The sequence below is a fragment of the Ictalurus punctatus genome, chromosome 3, assembly GCF_001660625.3.
Source record: "Ictalurus punctatus breed USDA103 chromosome 3, Coco_2.0, whole genome shotgun sequence".
NCBI lineage: Eukaryota > Metazoa > Chordata > Actinopteri > Siluriformes > Ictaluridae > Ictalurus > Ictalurus punctatus.
This window is the reverse complement of record NC_030418.2, coordinates 3,345,989-3,372,959: the sequence shown is the minus strand read 5'-3', so window position 1 is coordinate 3,372,959 and position 26,971 is coordinate 3,345,989. Positions and strand designations below refer to the sequence as shown.

At 43.0% G+C, this 26,971-nt stretch overlaps 1 protein-coding gene across 4 annotated transcripts in view; it reads right to left on the bottom strand.

Moving 5' to 3' along the window:
* cdh23 (cadherin-related 23) overlaps positions 1-26,971 on the bottom strand; it is a 226,763-nt gene that overhangs the window by 66,032 nt on the left and 133,760 nt on the right. For all 4 annotated transcript variants that reach the window (XM_053679435.1, XM_053679437.1, XM_053679436.1 and 1 more), the window contains 13 exons: positions 14,798-14,862; positions 14,450-14,687; positions 12,997-13,102; positions 12,564-12,691; positions 10,847-10,919; positions 8,490-8,606; positions 6,932-7,044; positions 6,220-6,327; positions 4,544-4,733; positions 2,571-2,716; positions 2,144-2,363; positions 1,427-1,579; positions 1,108-1,221 (listed from right to left, as the gene is read on the bottom strand). In XM_053679435.1, coding sequence (XP_053535410.1) covers positions 1,108-1,221; positions 1,427-1,579; positions 2,144-2,363; positions 2,571-2,716; positions 4,544-4,733; positions 6,220-6,327; positions 6,932-7,044; positions 8,490-8,606; positions 10,847-10,919; positions 12,564-12,691; positions 12,997-13,102; positions 14,450-14,687; positions 14,798-14,862 — 1,771 coding nt within the window. The remainder of the gene's footprint in view (positions 1-1,107; positions 1,222-1,426; positions 1,580-2,143; positions 2,364-2,570; positions 2,717-4,543; positions 4,734-6,219; positions 6,328-6,931; positions 7,045-8,489; positions 8,607-10,846; positions 10,920-12,563; positions 12,692-12,996; positions 13,103-14,449; positions 14,688-14,797; positions 14,863-26,971) is intronic.

Genomic DNA, 26,971 nt, shown 5'->3' with positions numbered 1-26,971 from the left:
TATATACACACATATATACACATATATGTGTGTATATATATATATATATATATATATATATATATATATATATACACACATACATACATACATACATATATATATATATATATATATATACATACATACATACATACACACACACACACCCCTATATATAAAAGTAATCTTGTATCTAACGATTTAACATATATGTTTATATATGATGGGGAAATGCTGTTTGTATATTTAACAAATCTTTTACATTTTTAAATTTAACAGTGAATGTCGTTCATGCGACATTTTGTGACTGTATGTCATGTGACTAATATCATATACCAACCCAATTCCAGAAAAGTTGGGACACTGTAAAATGTACACAAATGTCAGAATGCAACGATTCTGAAACTGTTCCACAGATTGTCGACGCAGTTTTTCACAGATTGGTGAACTTCCGCCCATCTTTACTTCTGAAAGACTCTGCCTCTCTAAGACATTTTTTTCTCTTTTTTTATACCCAATCATGTTACTGACCTGTTGCCAATTAACCTAACATGAAAAAAAAAAAAGAAGCACTGTTGCACGGCTATAAATATACGTACCCTTTTTAACGGTTAGTTACTTTTGCATGAATGTAGAGGAATCTACCTCGGAGAATATGGTGCTGAATGAAATAAAATAAAATAGTCCTAAACATCAGATGGAGAGATAGATAGAAAAGCGTATGGACTATATGATGCAGAGTATTGGCGATGACACGAAGAAACCAGAGCAACAAACAATTTCTGACTTTTGATCTTAAACTCTATTGTGCGTTTATCTGAATACGTTTGTGTGACTGAGTGAAATGAGTGTGTATGTGTTGCAGTAACACATTGTGAAGCTTGTGAGAAGCTAAACTTGGTGTTCGCGAAACATTGCACCTCTACCACCACAGTTTCACTCTAAACAGGAAACCTCAGTGCTGCACTTTTGTCACAGGAAGTGAAGGTGCTGTTCTTCATATGCTCACACGGCTGCATGCACCACTAAACCAGATAAGCAAACGTTACCTGTAGCGGAGACCACACACACACACACACACACGCAATCACAGACAGTTGGACGGGTGCAGGTGAAAAGGCTCACCGATAGCCTCGATGACGAGTGTGTATGACGCTTGTGTTTCTCGGTCCAGATCCACCACGGTGCGCACCACACCGTTCCTGAAGCCCACACTGAATTTCCCATCCTGATTTCCACCTGCACACAACACACACACAGTATGATGTGTTGGGTTTAACACACATTTAATACAATCAACATCACACACACAGAGTGGAGAAAATCTTCCAGATTGCACGATACATAATCATACACACCCACACACACGTGTGAACACACCCTAAACCCCCTCACAAACAAAGGCAGTCCTTAAGAGTTTGACTCAAATCTTTTGACCTCTGACCTGTGATGAAATAGCTGAGTTCAGCATTGAGTCCAGCGTCGTTATCAGAACAGTTGAGCCGCACGACCACGAAATCCCGCGGGACGTTCTCCAACACCGACGCGTTGTACACACGGGGGAAAAACGTAGGCGTCTCGTCATTCATGTCCAACACTACGGAAACAGAGAGACGGATAAAGAGACTGACAGACGGAGGGAAATGATGAGGAGGAGGAGGATGATTTCAGAACTTCGGCAAAGACAAAGAAGTGATGGACAGAAAGATGGACAGAGAGACTATCAAAAGACAGACAGATGTACAAGACGTACCGATAGAAATACAGAAAAACTGACAGACTGAAAGACAGACAAAGAGATCAACCGACAGACCAAAGGCAAATGGACTGACAAATATATAAACTAACAGGAAGACAGAGACACACCAAAAGAGAGACAAGACAAACTGACAGATAGACAGTCTGACCGACAGAGAGGCAGGCAACCAGACAGACTGACTGACAGACAACCAGACAAACATGTAGACATACTGACAGACCAAAAGACATACCAACAGAAGGACAGACAGACAGACATGAAGACCAACAGATCAAAAGACAGGCCGACAGACAGACAAACATTTAATCGAGATGACTAGATTAAAATCACTAGATTAAACTAGTGAACAGTGTTGGAGCTGGAAATGTCCTCTCCAGCCATGTCACCCGCTCTGGATTGTACCCGTAATGGTAAGGGTGCTGGTGGAGGTGCGTGGGAATTGCCCTGCATCGAACGCCACTAGCCGCAGCTGGTACTGCGCGATCCGCTCACGGTCCAGTACAGCTGTGGAGAACAGCACCCCTGTGCTGCTGTTGAGGCGGAAGTCTAGCCGGGGAAAGCCCATCTGTACCACCAATGTCACTGCCCCATTCTCCGCCTCATCCGGGTCCTGTACCTGCACCTGAATGGCCAAAACACGCAGCGCTTGATAACAGTCCACGATTTCAGGCTGCACTTTAAATGTGGTACACACTTGGCAGCAAGCACGGTTGTTTTGCGTGCGCTTTGTTAGCAAACATAAAAATATACATATTGATGCATGAAACATATTGTGCGTATGATTTTTTTTTGCCACGTTGAGCATACATAATAAGAAACCCAAACCAACCCTGAAGACAGACGAGTCGATAGGAAGACCCTCTGGCACCTCGGCGATGAATGGCAGGTTGAGGAAGGTGGGGTCATTGTCATTAAGGTCCAGCAGATTGACGTAGACTGTGGTGCTGGCTGAGGAGCGCAGTGGTGGGTTTCCACCTCAAGAGGGCAGTAGAGCATTAATTACGATCCTAAACATACAACTCAAAGATGACTTCACTTCTGTCATTAAATCCATTCATGGGGAGAAATCATTAAGAAGAGACGAAAAATGGGCTTGAGAATCGATTTAAGGATCAGAGATGAGGAGACAAGGAGACAAGGAGAGGATAAAAGCAACACTACGTCTGCTATAAAAAAGGCTGGACTGACTACCAAGCACAATTTCATTATCCATGGCTTATATTAGTGTTATTACAAGGAAAGTCGGGAGTTTCTTTCGTTCTTTCGAATATGATATCATCAATTTGAAGGTGGCAGTACGGGAGATGGGCAGACATACAGACAGAATGAATATGACTGAAAATAAAATAGAAATACAATAAAATAAAAACGATCTTTGTAAAGACGTATTGTTGTTGATTATTACAGATGATTATCGTGTGCATTTTATTGCACTGTGCTGCTGTAACCTGTCCATCCATTTCTCCACCTATCCATGTACCCACACACCCAAACAACCACCCACCCATCCATCCATCCACCCATGCATCCATCCATCAGTCTATGTACCCACACACCCAAACAACCACCCACCCATCCATCCATCCACCCATGCATCCATCCATCAGTCTATCCATGTACCCACACACCCAAACAACCACCCACCCATGCATCCATCCATCAGTCTATCCATGTACCCACACACCCAAACAACCACCCACCCATGCATCCATCCATCAGTCTATCCATGTACCCACACACCCAAACAACCACCCACAAATCCGTGTATCCATCCATCCATCCATCCGTCTATCCATGTACCCATCCATCCCTTGATCCATCCATCCATCCATGCACCTATCCATTCATTTATCCATGTACCCATCCATCCATCCATGTACCCACACACCCAAACAACCAACCACTCATCCATCCATCCGTCTATCTATGTACCCATCCATCCCTCGATCCCATCCATCCACCCATTCGTCTATCCATGTACCCATCCATCCCTCGATCCCATCCATCCATCTATCCATGTACCCATCCATCCCTCGATCCCATCCATCTATCCATCCACCCATCCGTCTATCCATGTACCCATCCATCCCTCGATCCCATCCATCTATCCATCCACCCATCCGTCTATCCATGTACCCATCCATCCCTTGATCCATCCATCCACCCATCCATTCATTTATCCATGTACCCATCCATCCGTCTATCCATGTACCCATCCATCCCTCAATCCCATCCACCCACCCATTCGTCTATCCATGTACCCATCCATCCCTCGATCCCATCCATCTATCCATCCATCCATCCATCCATGTACTCGTCCATCCATCCATCCATGTTCCCATCCATCCGTCCATGTTTCCATCCATCAGCCTATCAAATCATTTTTAGCAATGGTTATTGATATTTAGAAGAACATCTATATACACTCTATAGACTATTAACTGCTAACTCTTTTTCCCCCTTTATGCGGACGGTCCAGCTTCTAGCACCTGATTTAGTGGATCATTTATAGACTATTATCCTGTTCTTAGTCTACACATCACAATTCCATCTTCAGTCTATTGATATGTTAATCAGTTGATAGGCTGTTTTATGACACAGATATTTATAGTGTCTCCATTAGACTACGTAAATAAAGTGTTACAAAATAAGTCCAACATAATGCTGACCCTCTATCCATACCCCACTTACAACAAAATGTAATTAGACGCTTAACTCTTAATAATGAAAAAATTCCAGTCCAGTGTTCAGTAGGAACTGATTGGGTGTGCGTATGTGTGCGTCCGTGTGTACTGTACTCACGATCAGTGGCTGAGATGACGATGGTCCGCATGAGCTGGGCAGCTCGGGGATCCAGACTCTCTCTGTCCAGCACGGCGCCGCTGGTCCGGATCTTCCCGGTTCTGTTATTGATGATATAATAGGGGTTTGCTGGACTGATACTGTACACGACTGTCCCATTCTCTCCATTATCAGGGTCCAGGGCCAGCACCTGCAAAAGGAGAGAAAGAGAGAAATAAACGGCCAACGCGGTGGGTAAGAACACTGTCCTGAAACACTGGCCTCGGGCAAAATCAAAAATCATAGGAACCTAACCCACCTGAAGGGCATGATGGGAGATTTGTGTGTCTGGAGGCATAGCACAATGCTGTCTCAAACCTCACTGTTACATTTTTAAAGAGACCATCACTTCACAGCACTAATGGAGAAACGCTGCAAATTGCCTTATTGGTCATTAGAGAAACAAAAGGTCTTTGGGTCGTTAATTATTGAGAACGCGACGGCGAGGATACTTTGTGCTGCGCCGAGTACAGAGAGACTCGCAGAGAGAGAGAGAGAGAGAGAGAGAGAGAGAGAAAGCAAGCACTAAATGTTGTTCATGCTCTTACAAGCAGCATTAAAGAGCAGTGTATTTTAAAGTTCACTCAACTGAGTTGGATTGTAATTACAATTTTTCTGCTCTCTCTCTCTCTCGCATATACATGCGCCCAGCGTAAGTGTGTATATGTAACCTAGAGGCTATTTATTTATTTATTTATTTACATAAAACCTGCTTTGCAATGCCCTTTAATTCCATTACGTCTAAAATTTATTTAAAAACGATCGATAAGTGCGTGAAAAACGACGAGGTAAGTTTGCTGTAAATCAGTTTTCATTCCTTTATTCAAATATGAACCATTCAGCAACGACACTGAAGCATCCTGGGAGTCTGAGAGGTTAAAAAAAAAAAAAAAAAAAAAAAGTCTCACCATTGCCAGTGAACCAGTAAATATTTACTGGCCTGATCTAAAACTTCCAATTAACAGCATGCTTTAACCGCACCACCACATCATACTTTTTAACTAGTTACAGGTACATTACGTTTACCGTCGTGGAACGTCTGAGAAAGTCCACACGCCCTCAGTGAAACGCGCACCGTTTCGGTTTCCTAGTGTTCGAAAGCTGACGGGTTCCTCTCTAATCGCGGCGAGAAGGTAATTACCTATGCAATTCACCGCGAGCGACATTTTGATTAGTCACCCGAACCGCTTAATTAAGCTTTGAGTTGGCTTGTTAATTAATGGACATATTCAGGGGCTTAATTAGCAAATAAACTTCAATAACAGGACATGATGAAGGGCAATAAAGTGCTAGCATGTATACATTTATAAGCAGAGGTTGCCTATTCAATTTATTTTAAAAAATCAAAAAAAAAACAAAAAAAAACTATTCTATAAAACTATAAGAACTATTATACACACCTTAAAGTAAACAACAAAAACAACAACAACAATAAGTATATTTTTATATAGTCGAACACAGCTCAGGAAGTAAACAATAAAAATGTGCAAATGGAAAACGGATTAGGAAGGTTACAAACTCCGGAACAGTGCACTCTAAAGTGAACTCAGAACAGAGCACTCTAAAGTGAACTCGGTGTGGTTTTGTTTGACAGATTAGCATGTTTAGTGTGAAATTAGCAGCGAATAATCACTCACCGAGATGACATCGGTGTTGATTGGGCTCATTTCCACAACGTTAGCTAGATATGGCTCGTCCTGCCACACGGGGGCGTTGTCGTTAATATCCAGGACTGTGATGTTGACCTGCGCCAACAAACAAACAAAAAAAAAATCCCATCCATCCAACCATCCATCCATCCATCCATCCATCCATTTTCTGTACTGTTCATCCTACACAGGGTCGCGGGGAGCCTGGAGCCTATCCCAGGGAACTCGGGGCACAAGGCATTTCTTTGGATTATGCTACACTTGTATCTACAGTAGTAGCGGGTTGTATGGCTCTCATACCATGTCACAATACTTTCACACATCATTTCCCTTACATAATGTAAGGCAGAAAGCACTCGGGGCATGCCGCGGGAGGAAAACGATCAACGGTGCGATGGTGTGATGCGGCCCAACATCACGCACAGTTACAGGTACCGCCCCAAAGTTGATTATTATCCAATAACGGCAGATCCTGAAGTGTTTTATTCCTCAAATGCCACACTATTATTTATTTATTTATTTCATCATTCAAAGAATATCACTGCATAGTTGAATCCATTGACGGTTGCATTTAAACCATATTACCATAACTTATATTATATTACAGCCGCTACAAACGGTGGGACGAACCAGGAGAAAATGCCCAGAATACACCTCCAATATGAAAAAGGAAAGAGTGAGAGTGACAGTGCGCCGTTACCGTGGCGATACCGGTTTTCTGCAGAGGCCCCACCCCTCCGTCCACAGCTCGCACGATCAGAATGTACTCAGACTTCAGCTCACGATCCAGCAGAGCCGTAGTGGTGATCTCCCCTGTAAACACACACACACAAAGAAAATACAAAAACATTTCACCTTCCCATCCATCACAGCAAGTGGTGACCATTCCCACACACACACACACACACACACACACACACAGCATTCAAATTCTGTTTTCAACCTGTCCTCAACACAGTGGACAGTGAGTGTGTGTATATATCAGTCTCTTGGCATTTCTCAGTAAACCAGTGTAAAATGTGCGTGGGATTGTTTTTTTTATTTTATTTTATAGAAATGTTCATATTACATCTCATCATTTCAACTCATTTTTGATGACTCACTAATCCAATTAGCATCTAATCACATGCTCTCGAGAACGAGATCTTCATTCCGTTTCATTAGGCAGGCTTGCTAACCAGATTAAGAGAGACTCGAGTAACGACAATATGTCCGCTGTCATAACATTCGCGTAAACGTTTAAATGTTAAACCACTTTTCTCCCCGCGGTTTTCAGATGAAACGCCGGCAAAATCGCAATGCCTTCTGGGTATGTCCTTCTCCTAAATCTATATTTCTGTTCACAATAAACCCTCGGGCCTCTCACAAAACGTAATTCAACTAAATCTAATGAAAAGGGGGTTTTGTAACAAAGTTTGCTTCGGCGGATAAAGAATTGGATTGGCCTTTACGACGGTAGCAAGGGCTCCCTTAGGACGGGAAAAAAAGACACGAGAAGTTGATAAAGTTGGGTTCAAACGCTACCAGATCACAGAGACCGTCACAACCTGATTACACATCCCATAACACGGCGTTTTTAGTGCTTATCAAGATGCAAATGATGATCATTGATGATATTATGTAATTATTATACCATTCACAGAATGTATGGGGTATGACCCCTGACCTTTCATATACATATTTACAAAGTGCTGACACTGGAGACTCCTTCCATAAATGTCCTTACTGGAAACTTTATCATATCGACCATGATATTATTTCTTACTTAAAATTGTTTTATCTGTTTATTATTACGTTTATCTTTGCCTTCTGTGAATCAGGTCCTTGTTACTATGGAAACGATAACGTATTATGGTAAGCGCGATAACCCCGCAGCCGATGATGTCACCGAGCATTATTCAGCAACCTTCGGAACGATCAGAACCGAGAACACATCAGCGCTGTGGTAGGAGTAGTTTAGTTGTACCGTTTAAATATGGAGCTGTAAAACGATATCATTTAGAACAGAGATCATCTAGTAATCGATCCGGGTATGTATTTTTCCTGTTGCCAGATTTTCATATTTAACCCGTTTCCTGAAAAAGCTCATTTATGAAGCAAACGTGGGGTCAGAGCAGGGAAAGGACGAGACGTTTTCGAAAAATAAACAAACGAATAAATAAATTCCAAACTGCTCCTTTAATTAGACACATACTTATCTCGCTTCCCTCCGAGCATTTATCACGCGTGCGTGTGCGAGCGCATGTGTGTGTGTTCACCTGAGCGTGTGTTCAGTCTGAACTCAGAGGAGCCCTGCAGTGAGTAGATGAGTGAGGCCTGGCCAAATTCTCTGGATGCATCCAAATCCGTCGCTGTCACAAACAACACAGTCGCCCCTGAGAGAGAGCGAGAGAGAGAGAGAGAGAGAGAGAGAGAGAGAGAGAGAGAGAGAGAGAGAGAGAGCGCGAGAGCGCGAGAGCGAAAGAGAGAGACTATTGTAAAACCATTCTGACTGATAATGAGTTTATGGGAGTGCAGCCAATAACGGCAGCAGATAACAGAGATAGAGTGAGCCAGAGAACGACAGAATGATGCCCTGTGCACAAACACGCAGCAGAAATGACAGAATTCTAAAAGCAGATGAAGTAAATGGCGACTCGGAGCCGCATTGATGAGTCAGGCGCCGAGAGTGTTTATGGATTTTAGGATTATCAGGGAGCTTGGCAGAGAGCGAGATAGGCAGCAAGCCAAGCACTGGCTCTGATCAATACGGGTAGAGTACAAACGACACGAGCCACCATGAGCTCTCTCTCTCTCTCTCTCTCTCTCTCTCTCTCTCTCTCACACACACACACACACACACACACACACACACACAACCCCCCAACATGTACACACACACACGCACGTCACTTACACACAAACACATCTTTAATGTATGGAAATATGGTCCCACAACAACTATTAGTAATATAGTAAAATATTGCAGACAGACAGAAAATACAGAATACACACACAGAAAATGCAGAATACACACACACACACACACACACACACACAGAGAGAGAGAGAGAAAATACAGAATACACACATTTTTGGGGTGAATTTAAATCTCTACAAAGAGAGAAAACGCAGAATACACACACACACACACACACACACACAGGCCTTTGGCAGACACTGTCCGGTGTCAGTGTAATTTTCTCAGGCGGTTGGAGACAGATCTATTGTCTAGGACAAAAGGCACGGAATGAATAAATGCATACGACTGTCGAGCATCTCTCGAGCTGAACACGCAATCTGAGCGGACCTCTCCGCTCTCTCGGCCAAAACACAACGCAGCCAACCGACATCAAATGATCCGAGCACTGAAGGAATCAAAAGAAGTGAGCCGGGGCAAGAGGAGGAGCGGACGAAGTGGTGTCCGCGGTGACGGTGCAGACGGAAGAGAGGGTAGACGAGCACAGAAACGCCGCGTGACGTTCATTTCCTGTCTAAAGTCGTCAGGCACGACCTGTACAAGTTCTCACCCGGCACTTTTGTGCGAGGATTGTTCTTCACGCGCTCGGTTCGTACGCAGGGGCGTGTCTAGGGGGTCAAATGTTTTCGGACACCGCGAGCGCTCTGCACTGAATCCGACTGCGTATAGAGGAGTCGATCTGAGAATATGGATGCTGGTGAAGCCGTCTTGGAAAACAATGAAAATTTGAATTACACTCGTGTAACCTCCTAAACTTATGACACAAGTGACAATTAATACAGTAACTGCAGTGAGCTACAATAATAATAAGACCAAGGATATTGGTTATTTGTGCAAAAAAATTAATAATAATGTCACGATATAATTCAAAATCAGAATTTTAGTGGTCAGAAAATCACCTTTATTTTTTTTGGATTACCCAAATTTATTAATTCGCCAGCTGTAGAATATACACATGTCCACTTGCGTAATCTATTGCCACTGCTGATGGGCATTTGGTTACGGCAAATTAAAAGTCTCTCCCATTGCAAAGCCTTCTTCTGATCGGTTAAACACACCGCAACTGCTGTGGTGATTCACATACGCCGAATTTCCCCCGCTGTGGGATTTTGTTTACAAACCCGTAGCTTTCACAGTCAACTGTAGCTGAAATCTTCGAGTCGTAACCAACTTATTACTGTAATACAATTGTACTCGCGGACGCGTGTTCCAACATCTCTGACTGAGATTGAAAAATGGACTCGAAACTCAGAAAACTGCGTTCTCGTCGTCGCATTCGCATGCGGTCATTTCTGACTGGCGTTCCATAACGGCGCCTGGACATCTAGATATCCACATTTCCCTCAGATTCAACGTTCATACCTAACTGCTTATTCCCAAAAAGGCGTGCAGCGATTCGCATGTGCAAAAAAAAAACACGAAAAAAAACCACGAAAAAACAAACGATGCACTTCGGAAAGATTCGAATTTCCGCTGTGCCGTAGTAGTCGCGATGGCGCTGCCAAACGCGTCGTGGTGTAATGCAGAAGGATGAGAATTGGGAACAAGGAAAGTATCAAGGGAAGTACCGTCAGTGTGGGAAAGAATAGGAAGAAACGCTCATGGTGAAATTTCCACATCCAGAAGGTTCCTTTAAAGCTGGTTCTCTAAACGTACCTGCGACCATGTTCTCGGAGATGCGTACAATGTACGAGGATTGGCTGAACTCTGGAGGATTGTCGTTCTCATCCTTCAAAAAAAAATAATAGAGAGAGAAATTCGAGAGATTAGTTTCGATAAAAACTTTGAGCAATCTGATGTTCATGTTCACACCATTTCATTTTCCTGAATGTCAGACAAAAATATAGTATTCTTTTTATTAAGCACTATATTTACTAATTACTACACCTAGACGTACAGTACTAGTACTTTTACACCACACTACTTCTCACTACTTTACGTGATGTAATAACGTAATCTTGTATGGAAAATATCATCTAATCCGTCAGATTTGTATTCATTCATGATGAAATATTCACTAGAGACCGCAGGTACACTCCAGCCAATTATGCGCGTGTCCATGTGCGTTTCATTAAAATGTCGATAAAGGTACATTTATTACGGGAAAATTTGCAAAAAAGCAGCGCATGCTGAATTTGCTTCCCCCAGTTGCTGGTTCTCTATTAACAGAGAGCGGAGAAGTTGGAAATTGGCATCGACTGAACTGGAAGGCACCGTAAGAGTTAAATAAAAATCAAAAGGCTTCTTTTGGAAAGAGTTCAAAGTGTTATTAGCCAGAGCTGGCCGAAGTCACTGAATCATTTCAGCCTTCGGTATGGAGCTCAAAAGCCGTGACGAACCGAACGGGTATATGCAGCATCACGCCTTTCTCTGTATTCAGCCTTACTCACAGCTGAAAACAAAGCACACACCCAGCGACTGACAATATAGTTAACACACACACACACACACAGCTGACTAAATGGCTCAACCCCCTGCTGTTTTGCAGTGAAATGAGTCTAATCATAACCATGGTGATAAGGAAGAGGAAATCTCAGAGAGAAATATTCATGGATTGACTAACTGGGCCTGCAGACTCCCAAAAAAAAGTTCAGAGAGGAGCTGAATTATAACACATAGATACACACACAAGCTTGGAAAGCAAAACACACACAACACAAATACTACACTCGTTCCTATAAATCCATTTTGTGCCCGATACACTGTATATTCACTTTTTCAAGTAATAAATAATCGGGTACGGTTAATAAACAAAAGTATCTGCGACAGAGTACGCTCACGACATTAACTGTCTATATTGACGCGCACATTATTTCTTATAATACATCGTGCCGTGAGTGACGACAAAGAAACCGTGTCTGTTTTATCGGTACACTCATTCTTCTTTTCTGCTCCAGCCCGCTCTCTGCATTCCTGACTCGTTCATTTCAGCGGCTAATTAGTCGAACTAGACGGATTGGAAACCGAGCAACCCGTCCTTAAAAAAAACTTTCTAAACGTTACAGGCATCGTCACACAGAAATGAACGGTTCGTGATGAAAATTCGATCGAGGCTCAGATTTGCCTTCTGCGAATCAAGGCCGTTATTAAGGAAACCATGATGCATTAACGCGAAGGTAAACACACTTTCCGCTCCGCTTACGCACCGACCCGCGCTATGGTATAGCGTCCTGCACATCCTTTTAGACTCGATGTATATTTTTTGGTATTTGATAGTACTATACCTTCAACGAAACTCGGCCTCGTGTGACTGTCGGCTATTTTAACCGCGCTCGCTCGAGAGAAAATAATCTATTTTACAGGTGAATAAATATAGCTGTAACCTTCCACTTCGCTGCCGAGCGACATACGAGCGGGAGCGTAAATGACTCACAAACAGCTCTACGGTGATGGGCACGGTGCTGTTTAAGGCCGGATCTCCTCCGTCTGTGGCCATCAGTGTCAGATAGATCATCCCGCCAGGAACCTGTTCGTAGTCTAGAGGTCTGTTCACTGTGATCACTGAGGAAGAACAAGAATTTCGTTCAATACAGAATGAGTTCTAATAGAATGTAACAAACCTCCAGAGAATCAACGCAGATAATACGCGTCCTCGAAATACACGTTAATCCGTCAAGGCCCCGGTTCGACCGGCGTCCTCCCTGAGGGGCTGCTATTCTATGACTTTGCAGAGCTGAGTGTGCCGTAACCGTATAGGTCACCGAGTATAAGAATGCCTAATCATAACGAGCTGATCACCGGCATTCGTGCGTGTATTAAACTGATTAAACGTAACGGGTGCGAGTTAGACAAGGTAGCTCACATACCTGCGTAGCCCTCCACCATGGTGATGCTGAAAAAACTGCGGAACTGAGAGGCGTAGACGATGGAGTAGGTCAAGACGTTATTAGGAGGAGAGTCTTCGTCAGTCGCCTGCGTGAGCCAGAGAGACATTTGGTTTTTGTAGAGTTGTGCGTTTATGCTGCACACAAGCCAAAAAGGCAGAGAACGAAAATTAAAATCAGTAAGGAGCAAGTACGACACGATCCCCCCAGTGCACCTCGGCCGCTGCACAACTGACTGTACCCGTGCCACGGTAGACTATTTTCCAATAACAGCGTCTCACAAAGCGTTTTATTCCTCTTACACCACGGCAATTTGCACACGAGTACATTTTTGGATGAATTAAATGATTCCAGGAAGGTAACGGTGATAAAGTATGATGTGTGGTACATTAATTAACACATTGCTGTGGTATAAGAGAAATAAAACACTTCAGGAAGTGCTGAATGTAAGGAGAATAAATCAACTTTGAGGTGTTAACAGGTCGCTCTGCTTTCTGTCGAGCTGCATAACACCACACTGTCGTCGATCGCTTTCCTTCTACAGCACACCCTGTCGTGTCCGACTCCTTCCTTTATTGCACTGATTAGAAGAGAGTTTGACGTGCATCGCTCGGTCGAGAACGATAACGGAATTCACGAGAACCCAGGAGCGAACTCATCCACACAATGGCTCCTGAAAGCGCAAGAAGGGGAACGTGATATCAGACCGAATATCAGATAAACGGCAAATCGACACGTCTTAATGGAAGCGAGCGCTCTGTGACGGGCCTATTTACAGCCGTCTGTCTATCATCGCTCGGCTTAGCGCTCAGCTGAGAATTGTTATTAGCAGAGTCTAGAGACAATCAAAACCTGACATAATGTATTAACCAATCATAGAGAGGCATAGATGCTGAGACGGGAATTTAATAAGTGCTAAAGAGTGAAGCGATTGGACTAGACAGCGGGACACGCTGGAATTACGAAGAATAACCGAATGCTGAGGAAGAAGTTGTTTTGCTCCAGAACATTCTGGGTAGATGACGTGGACACCACAGACATCCATCCATCCGTTTCTTACTTACTGCTTATCCTAAACAGAATCGCAGAGGAGCCTTGGGGCCTACCCTAAGAGACTCGGGGCGCAAGGTAGGGGACATACTGGGCAGGGTTCTAACGCATCACAGGACACGTTCATACACTACGGACAATTTGGAAACACCAATCAGCATACAGCGGATGTCTTCGGACGGGGGGAGGTAAAACACCAGGGGTGGGGGTGAATACTTTTACAAGGCACTGTAAAAAGGTCATAGTTTGGTTTGATGTACGTCGGTCCAAACCCATGACTTTTTACAAGTCCTCCTCTTGCTCTGCCGTAAACGAAGCAGCACGTCCGGGTCCGGATCCAGTTGGGCGAACTATCCCTTTAATAGAACGTGATTTTAGGACTCACCCTCGCTCTGGCCACTTGCTGAGCGACTTGCTGGTTTTCCATCAGTGAACCGGAGTAAGCGTCCTTCTGAAAGACAGGAGCGTTGTCATTCACGTCCATCACGTTGACGCGGAGACGTCCTGTGGTCTCTTCCCCAGCGCCGTCACGGGCCAACACCGTCAGAGTGTAGCGACGTGACAGCTCGTAATCCAGACGACCCCTCAGCGTCACCCAGCCCGTCTCGGGGTCCAGCGAGAATCTGCAAGGGGGGCGGAGTTACAGACAGGGTGGATAAATTTGCCAGGTTCCTAAATGACAGTGATTCAGAATATGAAAATAAATGTATGATTTTTTTTTTTTTCCTCTCACTGGTCAGGCTCGTCACTGAAGAAGTAGCGCACGACACCGAACGTGCCAAAATCATTATCTGTGGCCTAGAGTGAGAGAGAGAGAGAGAGAGAGAGAGAGAGAGAGAGAGAGAGAGTGAGAGAGAGAGAGAGAGAGAGAGAGAGAGGGCTGTATTTAATTAGCATTTGAATGAAGCCTGTTTATGACTAACATTATCACTTGCTGTCTAAAATGCGGTCTGCCACTGCTGGTCACTTCCAACTCAATTTGTGCTTCAACCGTGTATTTAATACTTCAATCTGCGTACCTCGTTCTCCAACACTCCCGGGTGGCTTAAACGTTCCCGATATAATCAAGTTCGTACTCTCTCCCGCTCCCCTGACTGCTCGTGGCTCCGGTGGAGTCAGATTTCTTTCAAGCCCCAAGTTCATGACGTCCACCATATCCGAGTCGATATCCGTGTAGAAACGTCCCGCCAACTTTCGCCCTCGTTAACGTGAATAACTATTACAGGACCGTCGGGGTCGACTCGCAGCGACCGCGGAGCATACTGTGATGTCGCACGGCCTGGCGTGCGTGCAAATCCACCACTCTGTACCGTTTTCGCTTCGTCTTTGGTGTTTGTGTTGACATCACGAATGATGTAACTATTGCAAAGCAAACTCTTAGTGATCCTCAGGGAGAAGGGCCAGGGGGGGGCGGGGGGACGGGGGGGTTGGGGATAAGTAAAATAGCATTTTGCCCTGCTTCGCTGCTTGGTGTCTCAGCAGGCACTACTGCATGCATTTCTGACTACAAAAACATCAAGCGAGCACAAATATGGCAAAATAAATGTCTTAGACACAAGCAAACGAATAATACTCCTGCATTAAGCAGCAAATTATATGTGCACCTGCGTGAGGAGAGTCCCATGTGAGCTTATATTTATGTTTGAAATACCCAGACTCTGTCCAGCCTATAACGTTCTCTCAGCAGCTAGTCATGAGTGAAATTTCTGTCCTGTCCACACACACACACACACTATGTTGGTGAGTATGAGAGTGTTTGTATGCAGGTGTTAGAGTGTGTGTGTGTGAGAATAGCTATTTCAGCCCTGCAGAGCGTGGAGACGGAAATTGCTTCAGATAACCGCTTTGATTTTTCAAGTGTATTTATGCAAATAAGCGAATAAACGACTGAGACAACAGACAACCATCACAAAGGCCTGTTTCTCCAACCTCATCTGTGTGCGATAATAACCACATGACAAAAAGTTCTCATGGTCTTTTCTCCCTCTCGCTCTCTTCCTCCAGCACGCAAACACAAAGACACCGGGAGCCGAACATCCGATTGAACACTAGACTAGTTTTACAGAAAGGACTTTGAATTCCTCAGAGTAACACACATGAGAGCAAACACCAATTTTTACTCTGACACAAACTGAAATTAACACACACACACAAGCAGGTACACACCAAACTCAAATTAATACACACAGCCAGGTACACAAAACTCATTCAAATAGGAAAATGTTGAATTAACACTCACTTATTCAGCACACATACTGTAACTCTAGTAAGAAACTCTCTCTCTCTCTCTCTCTCACACACACACACACACACACACACACAGCAGGGATTTAGGTGGTGTGTAATAAAGTTACAGTTGAACGGTTTGGCCTGTGGATCACGGGGTTGTAGAACTGCAGTGCTGCCGGGGGGGATAAAAGTTATTGTAGATAAAAATCAACCGATGATCAATGCATTGATTTGCCAAACTACACGCTACACAACAAGCAAATCACAGACACAATCATTGTGGCATTTTGATGCAATTTTTATATATATATATATATATATATATATATATATATATATATATATATATATATATATATATATATATATATATATATATAAAATCCAATCCAAGCAGAGAGCCGAGTGCTCACTGAACTCAAAGCGCTTCAGTCCAATGTTTTTAAGAAATGAACGACCGCTCGTCCGTCGAGCGCAGGTAAAGCTGCACTCAACAGCACACTGTTTACAACGCGCCGCGACAACCCACAGTTTACAACATGCTGTTTACAACACGCTGCAACAACATGCTGTTTACAACCCACTGTTTACAACCTGCTGCAATGACACGCCGTTTACAACACGCTGTAATAACATGCTGTTTACAACCTACTGTTTACAACCCGCCGCAACAACCTGCCGTTTACAACACTCTGCAACAACATGCTGTTTACAGCCCGTTGTTTACAACCCGCTGTTTACAACCTGCTGCAACACCATGCTGTTTACAACACACCGTTTACAACATGCTGCAACATGCTGTTTACAACCCGCCATTTACAACCCACTGTTTACAACCCGCCATTTACAACCCGCCACAACGACCTGCCGTTTACAACACTCTGCAACATGCTGTTTACAACCCGCTGTTAACATCCCGTTGTTTACAACCCGCTGTTTACAACCTGCTGCAACACCATGCTGTTTACAACACACCGTTTACAACATGCTGTTTACAACCCGACATTTACAACATGCTGTTTGCAACCCGCCGTTTACAACACGCTGCAACACCACGCTGTTTACAACACGCTGCAACACCACGCCGTTTACAACACACCGTTTACAACACACCGTTTACAACACACCGTTTACAACACACCGTTTACAACACGCTGCAACACCACGCTGTTTACAACACACCGTTTACAACACGCTGCAACACCACGCTGTTTACAACACACCGTTTACAACACGCTGCAACACCACGCTGTTTACAACACACCGTTTACAACACGCTGCAACAACACGCTGTTTACAACACACCGTTTACAACACGCTGCAACAACATGCTGTTTACAACACACCGTTTACAACACGCTGCAACAACATGCGGTTTACAGCCCACTGTTTACCAGCAGCCGCAATGACACACCGTCTACAACACGCCGTTTACTGTACTGTATGTAGGAAGGAGTCGTCGGTATCAGTCAGAATGAAAGCTGTATATTCAGTAAATGCACAGACGACTTTGCGCTTTCCGGTTCCTGTGAAACACGACAGACTTTTTTCCCCCGAGAGAGATCAGAAACAGATGCTGACGAGGAAACAGCTGTTTATAGCTGCTATAATATACAGTGTAAGAAGAATTCGCTTGTTCCATGCACAGTCCACAACATTAAATTGGATATTTGTCACATTTTTCCTCGTTTCCTTTTGGCTTTTTTCTTTTTTAAATCGTCTTTCTCTCCGTTTTCCTTTATCACACTCTCATTCCCTTTCTTCCATCACTTCTCTTCGTCCTTCCTATTTCCCCATTTTCTTCCTCCTTTCAGTCCTTCGTTTATTCTCTCCATCACCTTCAGCCCCTTTGGACATCTCTTTTCCCCCCATAGGATTTATGTAAGTTCTGTGCTCAGTACTTCAGATTGGGATGCAAGCCACAGGGCAGAAGATTTCACTCTTTCTTCTTGTCCTCTATTCCTTATTCTCATCCTGTCTCTTGTTCCATTTCTCCAGTTCTTCTGGCCAAAATGTTCTCTCTCTCTCTCTCACACACACACTTTCTCTCTCAAGAAACTTTCTCTACCGAACTCCCCTTGCTACCTTTTTGCCCTAAAGCTACTCCTCTTTCCTTCCCTTTCCCTTTCTCTCCCCATCTCCCTCTTGCTGTCTCGGATAGACAAGTCCATAAGTCCAGCGATGATCGCACCAAGGGGGTTAGCGCGATGATAGGCGCTATGCTGACAGTGAGCCTAATGCAAAGAGAAAGGGGCGTGAAGGAAAGAGGAAAAAGAGAACACATAAAGGAAGATAGTATACATCTCTCTCTCCTTTCCTTCTCAATGCACGTTCTTTAAAAAAAAAAAAAAAAAAAAAAAAAAATCACCTGACAGGCTGTCCTGCTCCCTTCCTGGAGGAAAGATGTGAAACTTTAGACAAAGCTGAGTGGAGTGAGATAACGTCTGTGGAGGGAGGCAGAGACTTTGATGGTCAGTTTGATGCTCCGGGCCCTATCGAGCGTGAGTGACAGATGCTAAATTATGTTTGCGCCTGAACAATAAATAAATAAATAAATAAAACCGGGGAGTGTCAAAGAGACGAGAGTGAAGCTTCTGAGCACAGCTAAAACAATCTGTCCATAGTAAAAGATGCAACGGAAGTGTTTGGGCTAAAAGGTGTGAGAGTGAACAATAAGTTCAAGACAACTTTAACTGTCAGTCTGTAATCACAACACTTAGAGGGATTTCTCCACCGAAAAAATCAGGCTCCATCCTCCAGGTAGTTACGGAAATCCGTACAGCAAAAAGGTAACGCGGGCGGCCGTGTCCTTGCGTTGTAGGGTATCGGAATCGAACTTCGTTGGTGCATGACGACGTAGGACGAGTTCATGAGATCGCATAAGAATGCATATTGAGAAACAGCCCGTGCCAAACAAAGGTAATCCATAATCGATATCAAACCATGTTAAAGTCAAAAGCAGAACGTACAATGAAACAGCACTGAGGGGAAAGACGAAAAAAAAAAAACACAAAAAAAACAAGGCCCCGTACAACTTTGCAGTGATGCTTTGAGAAACCAGCGTAAATACACAAACAAAAGAGTCATGCTAACACGGAACAGCTGAACACAATAGGGTAGCAAACCAAAAAACGTGAACGCACGAATGGAGACGGGACTAGAACAGAAACCGAAACATCAGCACGTGGCACTTGTTGCTACTCAGGGAAACTGTGACGACCTGTTTGCGCCACATTTCCAAACATTTCACCGTTTTATTTTCCAAATAAAGCAGGCGTGTTCACTGAAGTCATCCCTGCTGTCAGGCTGGGATCTCACTAATGACTTTTGAGGACATCATCCAAGCTACAGTGCTGATCTAGCATTACGCAAGTAATATTTAGAGACTGTACTGCAACAGCTTATTTTATTCAAGTGATGGTAGAAGATAAGAACTATAATAACTATTCAGCTATACATGTTAACAAACCCTTGCCACGACGTTTTCCCATCTAGCTATAATTAATGGCTTATTTTATAGCACTATTAGCAAACTAGCTATTTTTTGTTAGCTAGACTTCAAAGATAGCCACTTACAGCAAACTGCTGCTAATGTTTAGTTGGTTTTTTTTTTTTCTTTTTACAATGGAACGTGAGCAAGATGGCCATGTGATATCACATGACCTTCGTGTAAATGACCTAGTGAATAGTATGGGTGATTTCGCCACGGCCACCGCACTCATCGGAAACCTGTGGTGAAGAACATATACACAACTAAAGAACCCTGGTGTTTGTTTTCATCTCAGCCACTGGAAGAAAGCTAACGCTAACTGTCAAGTATTAGCATCGGGGCTGCTTGTTTTTAACTTTACATTCTCGGTTTATTAGAATCAGAAAAGCCTTATACGCTGCGCGTGGACACTTTTTGCATCCAAGATGAAGATAACGGTGATGCCGAATTATTTATCACTAGCAGCTCGAGGCCTAGAGATTTCAAAGAAATTCTGCAGGAACCGTTTTCAACTGACTGAAACATATAATCATGCACTTGTCCTAAACCAGAGATAGAACTCCTGGAGCTACACGGTTTTCTGTTTGCACGCTTTGAACCACACCTAGATGTTACAATCATGAAAAGCAGTGAGGATAAGGCTTTAGTCTATCTCTTAGATCTACTGAAAAGGTGTGTGTGCGCGCGTGTTGTAGAGTGCGCAGATGTGAACTGACGTGCTGCACAAATTGCTTTCTGCTGCTTCTCCAACCAGAGGGAAGAGTGTGAGGAAACCAATTACCTTCTGTCAGAGCAACCATCAAATACACACAACTATAAACACACTAAATACACAGAGAGAGAGAGAGAGATACTACTACTAAACTGCATGGAGCAGTCATAAGCTGAATATATCAAATATTAATGAAATAAACGCACACACACACTCAGTATTTTCATCCATTTGCGAATAGCTTTGGACTCACAATACAGCTACTAGCCAAGGTTCCTTGCAAGCTAGCTAGCATTAAATCCAGTAGCCAAATTACCAAGCTAACTAGCATTAAGCTTGTTACCAGATTTCATTATTAAAATCATTACCCACGTTTTCAGCCCCTTTGGCTCATGCTATTCAGCTAACTTTCTGACAATTAAAACGGTCATGTGATCTGGTAGCACGTCAGATCATGTTGGTTAAGTATTAGAATTGTGTGTTTAAAACCAGTAGCCCGGGTCAGTCCTGCGTGTTAGACCTCATCCTCCCAGTTTGGTGTGACGTGGCCTTGCAAGTCGATGTTACCGCCCGGACGTCGATTATAGACAGACACACCCCGAGTGTTTTATTCTTCTTATACCACAGCAATTTGCTAATGACTACTTAAAAGAAAAAAAAAAAAAATTTAATTAATTAAAATACAACAACGTGCCATAGTAGTGACACTGGAGACTCCTTACATAAATGTTATGTAAACATTAAATGTTATTTTTAAAAAAAAAATCTATATTGGAATAAGTGCATTAATATACCGCCCCCCAACATGTTCTTACACTCTAAATAAAAGTCTTTTCGACGGCATTGTTTTTCTCTCGACTTTGTTTACATATTTGACCTTGAAGTAATCCACACGTAATCTGAGTACATGACTTTCACATTACGTTACCGTCATCTGTAACGGAATACGTTTTTCAAGTAACCCTCCCGACCCTGGCCGAGGCTGTTATAATTAGGCTGTTAGAAGGCAGACGACTTCGAAAGAAAGTTCTTCCAAATTTTCTATTTGCGTCTCGATCCTTCTGTGGCTCTGTTGGGAGAGGTGCTATTGTGGGAAATTACTCAGTATGGATCCAAATGAGCAAACGAGCATCTGCAGCAAGCACAGTGTGCGGCTAATGTAATAAAGAAACAATTTGGTTTAAAATTGCTAAATTTATCTATTTGCAGACATAACTAATCCCTAGCACAAACACCACAATGCCCACAAACATAAAACTGCACAAGGATTTGCACACACATTTATGAAAGAATAGACACGCACACACACACGCACATGTCCCGCTCATTTCTCTTTTTCTTCCTAACTCAACCTTGCTTTCACTATCTCTAGAGTTCCATACTCAGTGTTTGACCCTTGCTGAAAAGGCAGGATTCCTCAGATGGCAAGTCTACAAACCTTCAGAGGCTGGGAAGCAATTCACTAAAGGGCTCTGGAACAACGTTCTGAAATGTACCGTACGCATTCACTCGTCCCTGCAAATCAATACAGAGGTACAAAGTTCTTCTGACCTTCATCCTATGATTTCTATCCCAATGGGTGTGGTCTCCTCCAGGATGACTGTGCCCCCCCCCATATCCACATGGTACTGTACGAGGGCTCACTGAATGCTTTGTTGAGGATGAAAACGCTGTCAATGATATGCTGTTGGCCTTCTTAGTCAGCTGATCTCAACCACCTGCGCCGGTGCCACATGGTGGCCCAACACTTAGTTTGGGAAGAATTTGATCATTAGAGCAAGGGTGTCCAATCTGATCCGGAAAGGGGCTGGAGTGGGTGCAGGTTTTCATTCCAATCAAGCAGGAGCCACACCTGATCGCACCTGTTTGATCAGTGGGGCTTGGCTTTCAATAGACTCGGGTGTGGCTTCTGCTTGGTTGGAATGAAAACCTGCACCCAAACCGCCCCTTCTCGGATGAGATCGGACACCCCTGGGTTAGAAGAACGTAGGTGAATCTTCACATGTAAACTGGGAATACGATGGAACTTCAGATAACAGCTGGTATTAGAATCTGAAATGAAAGGTTTCAATTCTGAGGAGGAATTTTTAAAGATTGCACTCAATTCTTGGGTTGGCGTTGGATTTGACGGCGGGGTCGAATCTGATGATGGGCTCAAATCCAGTTTTGGCTAAAATATGACGTTGAAGTTAGATGTTAAATTGGATCAAACCTTGGGTTGACTGGAATAGAATCTGACATATAGCTTGAGACATAATTCCAGTGGACCCAAATGAAAGAACCTGGCTGGGGTAGAATTTTAGCTTCGGGGTAGAATCTACATGAAAATGGGGAAGAGGTTCGGGTAGAAACCGGAGAATTTGTGTTTGAGGTTGAATATTGGGTTGAGGAAGAATTCTACAGCTGATCTTGGATTAAATTTGAGATTGAGGTAGGATAAAAGGGGCAGAATCTGAGATTGAGGAGTTGTTGGGCTTGGGTAAATCTTTAGTTTGAAGCTCTTCGAGGAATGATGTGATAGAGGGGAGAATAAAGCGTGGGGTAGAATCCGAGATCGGGGTAGAACCTGAGATTTGGAAAGTGATAAAGCTTTTAAAGTTGTTTCATGATTTCTTGCATTAAAGCCAAAAGATTAAGCTTCAGCCGTAATGAAACCACACGAGTGGTCTTTTTAGATGAATAGGCAGAGAATTGGCTTAAAAATCAAAAGGAATATTATGCTTTTTTTTTTTTTTTTTTTAAAGTGTGATCAAAACATCAGTGTACAGGAAGGGAAGGACATGTCTCACCCCAAGCTGTTTACTGACTAAACCTATTAGTGCATTTAGGAAAAGAACTCAAAACACAGACAGAAGCACATACACACATTCTAACTGACCTACAACACACACAAACACCCACATTCACACGCACAGACATTAGTGGGGGAGGAATCAGCGTCTTTGCAGACTGTGAACGAGTGATAAGAAAATGAGTCAAACAAAGTGATTTTTTTTTGGGGGGGGGGATGCTGATTATTTAGAAAATGAACGGAAATACCTCAGACACAAATTCTGTTCTGCCACCGACAGCAAAATACAGAAGAAGAAGAAACGATCGGGAGAGAGACGATGAGCGGCGCGGGGAGATTTAGGCATATGGAAGAGCAGACGAGAAGGAGACGATCAGGACATTTAACAATTTGGATATCGGAATGCTTCGTAATCGTTACGACGCACAGTATACACAGTACATCATGATCTTATTTTAACGACAAAGGCCGCAACGTGTGTAAAGAACCTACGGACAGCCGAGAGTTTGATGGCCAACAGAACGCAAGAAATCGTTAATCTCTCACTCAGAACGCAGAAATTCATTCACCATGACCGCCCCAGACATGAAGCGGGGGCGTGTCCATGACAAACATCGGCGCACACGCACGGCGTCGTCTACGTAAACAAAATAGTAACGTCTGGTCTGGATTTCATTTCGGATCCATGGCACCAGAACAGGAAGCTGCGGCTTCATGTCGTCCGACGTCCGTGCGCAAAACAAAACAAACAAACAAACAAATAAATGCAAACGGCCAAATAGACAGAATCCCCAACCTCCAAGGGCGGGTACGGCCGACGCGCACAAACTACAGCAAACACGACCGACACCCTACAAACAAAGATTCCAACAGATACACACACAGGGACAGAATCCCATTAGCAATATAATGGATAGAAGGAAAAGAGAAAGTGAAAAAGGGAAGGAAGTTGATAAGAGATGGATGAATGCAAACAAACTCAGGTCTAGGGAAAGGGGGAAACAGAGCAATTTAGGAGATATGAGGAGATCTGAGGTTCTGCAGACTCAAGGGAGCCAGACACACACACACACACACACACACACAGTAAATCACTATAAATATTTATAATGATCAGCAATGCTAACAATGATGAACACAAACACAGCGCATAAAGCTTTAAATTTCCGAAAAAGCAAAACGCACAGATACAGTACGAGTCACTAGACCAACCAAGGGTCAAATCTGACCGTTTCCTCACTCAACCTTCTCTCCATTAAGATTAGAGGAAGATCTAAACGATGTCGTGTTCAGGATGTACGGTACTGTGCGGAAGTTTCAGGCACATGCAAAGAAATGCTACAGAGCAAAGATGCCTTCAAAAATGATGAAATTAGACGTTTCTACATTTAAAAAAAAAAACCCCACTATATAGAGCAGTAAACATCAGTAAATGAAACGAAGTAAATATTTGTTGTGACGGCCCTTTGCTTAAATGATAAAAATAGTCGTCTCAGGTAGAATTAGTGCAGTTTTATAAGGAAATGAGCTGCAAGGTTTTATTGAGCATCTTACAGAACCAGACACGGTTCTCCTGGAGACTCTTGCTTCTGATTTCTGCAGCGAAACCCAGCCGCCGTCATTATGTTTTCATCTGAAAAGTCTCTCTAACACAATACGCTGCTTTCTTTACTGACACACAGACAGTTTTCCGCAACATTTCATTTTGTGCTGGAAAACTAATGTTTGGGAATCTAAAATGTTTTTGCACTGACTCGATAATGTAGAAGTCATAAAATAAAAAAAAGAATCTATAGCAAAGTTTGTACTTAAAAAACAACAACAACACGGTGAATAAAACTTTTACACAGTACTGTATATCCTGTATATAAAGTAGTAAAGCTATTCCACTTCCTGTGTATGCGCAGCTCCATTTACATATTAGCATACAAGTGAGTATGTTCCGTGAAAAGCTTAGGAGTGTTGGTTGAGCGAAACCATATGGCTCAATCATCTCCGCTGCATGTTAATGTTGGCCATAATAAACCTCCAGCAGCCTGTAAATATTTAAACCGTGCCGCATTGTGTAAATGAATAAATCAAGAAGAATCGCAAACAAAACACGGCTGAAGCAGGCGTAACGAGTTACGGCCGCTTATTCTCGTCGTGAAACCGAACCCACGCACAACAATGTGTGCGGCATTTTAAAAAAAAGCAGCACGCTAGCGTTTCGATTCGACACTGCACCACAACCTAGAGGGAAACAGATACTTCGAGGGCCTTATTAGCCGAGGACGGTGTGCAGCATGATCTCGACATGACCCTTTATTTGAACCGTGTCCTAGATTTATTATTTATTATACAAGTCCAAAAACAATATGCGCGTGAGACGGGAAGTGAATATGATGCTTTTTTTTTTTTTTTTTTTTTGAAAAGGTCAAGTTGAACCAAGGGGAAGTTTGTATAAGATGATTTGAGGAGTGAAGAAATCTCAACTAAACTTCAACTCGTATAGATGCATCAGTATGGATACTGTACATGCAGTGCGATGGACTGGCATACGATCCTGGGTGTATTCCTGGCTCACGCTCGGTTTTCCCAGGATAGACTCCGGATCCACGTCAAGCCTGACCAGGATGAAATGCTTACTGAAGATGAAGATGCATGGCTCTATTTTGAGCTTAAAAGTACATCATATTCCACTACATAGAGTGGTCAAGCCCTCTTAACTATCCATAAGTCGTAATCCTATAGACATCATGATGTCTGGAGTTCATTCATTAACGTGAATGCATTTCTCTTTAGCAAACAAAACGTTCCTGTAGACTTCTGAATTCTGAGTTACATCATCAGTAAAGATTAGTCAGCCTGTTCCCGAAGCAGCCATACAAGCCCAAGCCATGACACTACCTCCACCATGTTTCACAGATGAGCTCGTATGTTTTGGATCATGAACAGATCCTTTCTTTCTCCACAACGCCTTGCTTTTCTCCCATAGACATCTCTTTGCTTTCATGTTGGTTTATCCTTTTTAATAACAAATGCAGGCTTCACAGGTGAATCCGAAGGCTCAAAAAAAAAAAAAAAAAGAGTAGATGTTCAGAGCTATTCATTTTATTATTAAACACTACTATCTAACAAGAAACACCCGTCAGTCACGTGTTTCAATATTTCTCCTCGCTTACAGATTGGGTGGTCTCGTACAAAAATGTGCTACGTCCGATGTTGATTCACACGTCTACATCTAAACACCAGGAAATAAAAACTGAAATTCTACACTCTCTTCTCATATTCATCTTTCGATCTCAAACCCAAACGTCTTCAGTCTACAACAAAAAACACATGAACTGGCCTGGCCGTTCCAATATTTTCAGAAGGGACTGCATGTGATGTCATTTAGTGGGAGTTACTGAATCACATGCTTTAGGACAAATAACTGAATATTCAACGGAGATTTTAAAAGGGATAATACAGCATGTAGCCGGGATTGTTTATTATGGAATACCTAAAAAAAATTAAAATAAATAAATAAATAAATAAATAAACACAAGAGAGTGTAAACTAAACTCAACGTTTAGGACATTACTACCATTCTATACTGACCTGAGAGGATAAACAATGAAAAGTGAATTGTATACAGTATGTAGAGAACAAAAAACCCCAGGTGCTACCATCCAAAATGCCATCGGTATCATAATATTGTATC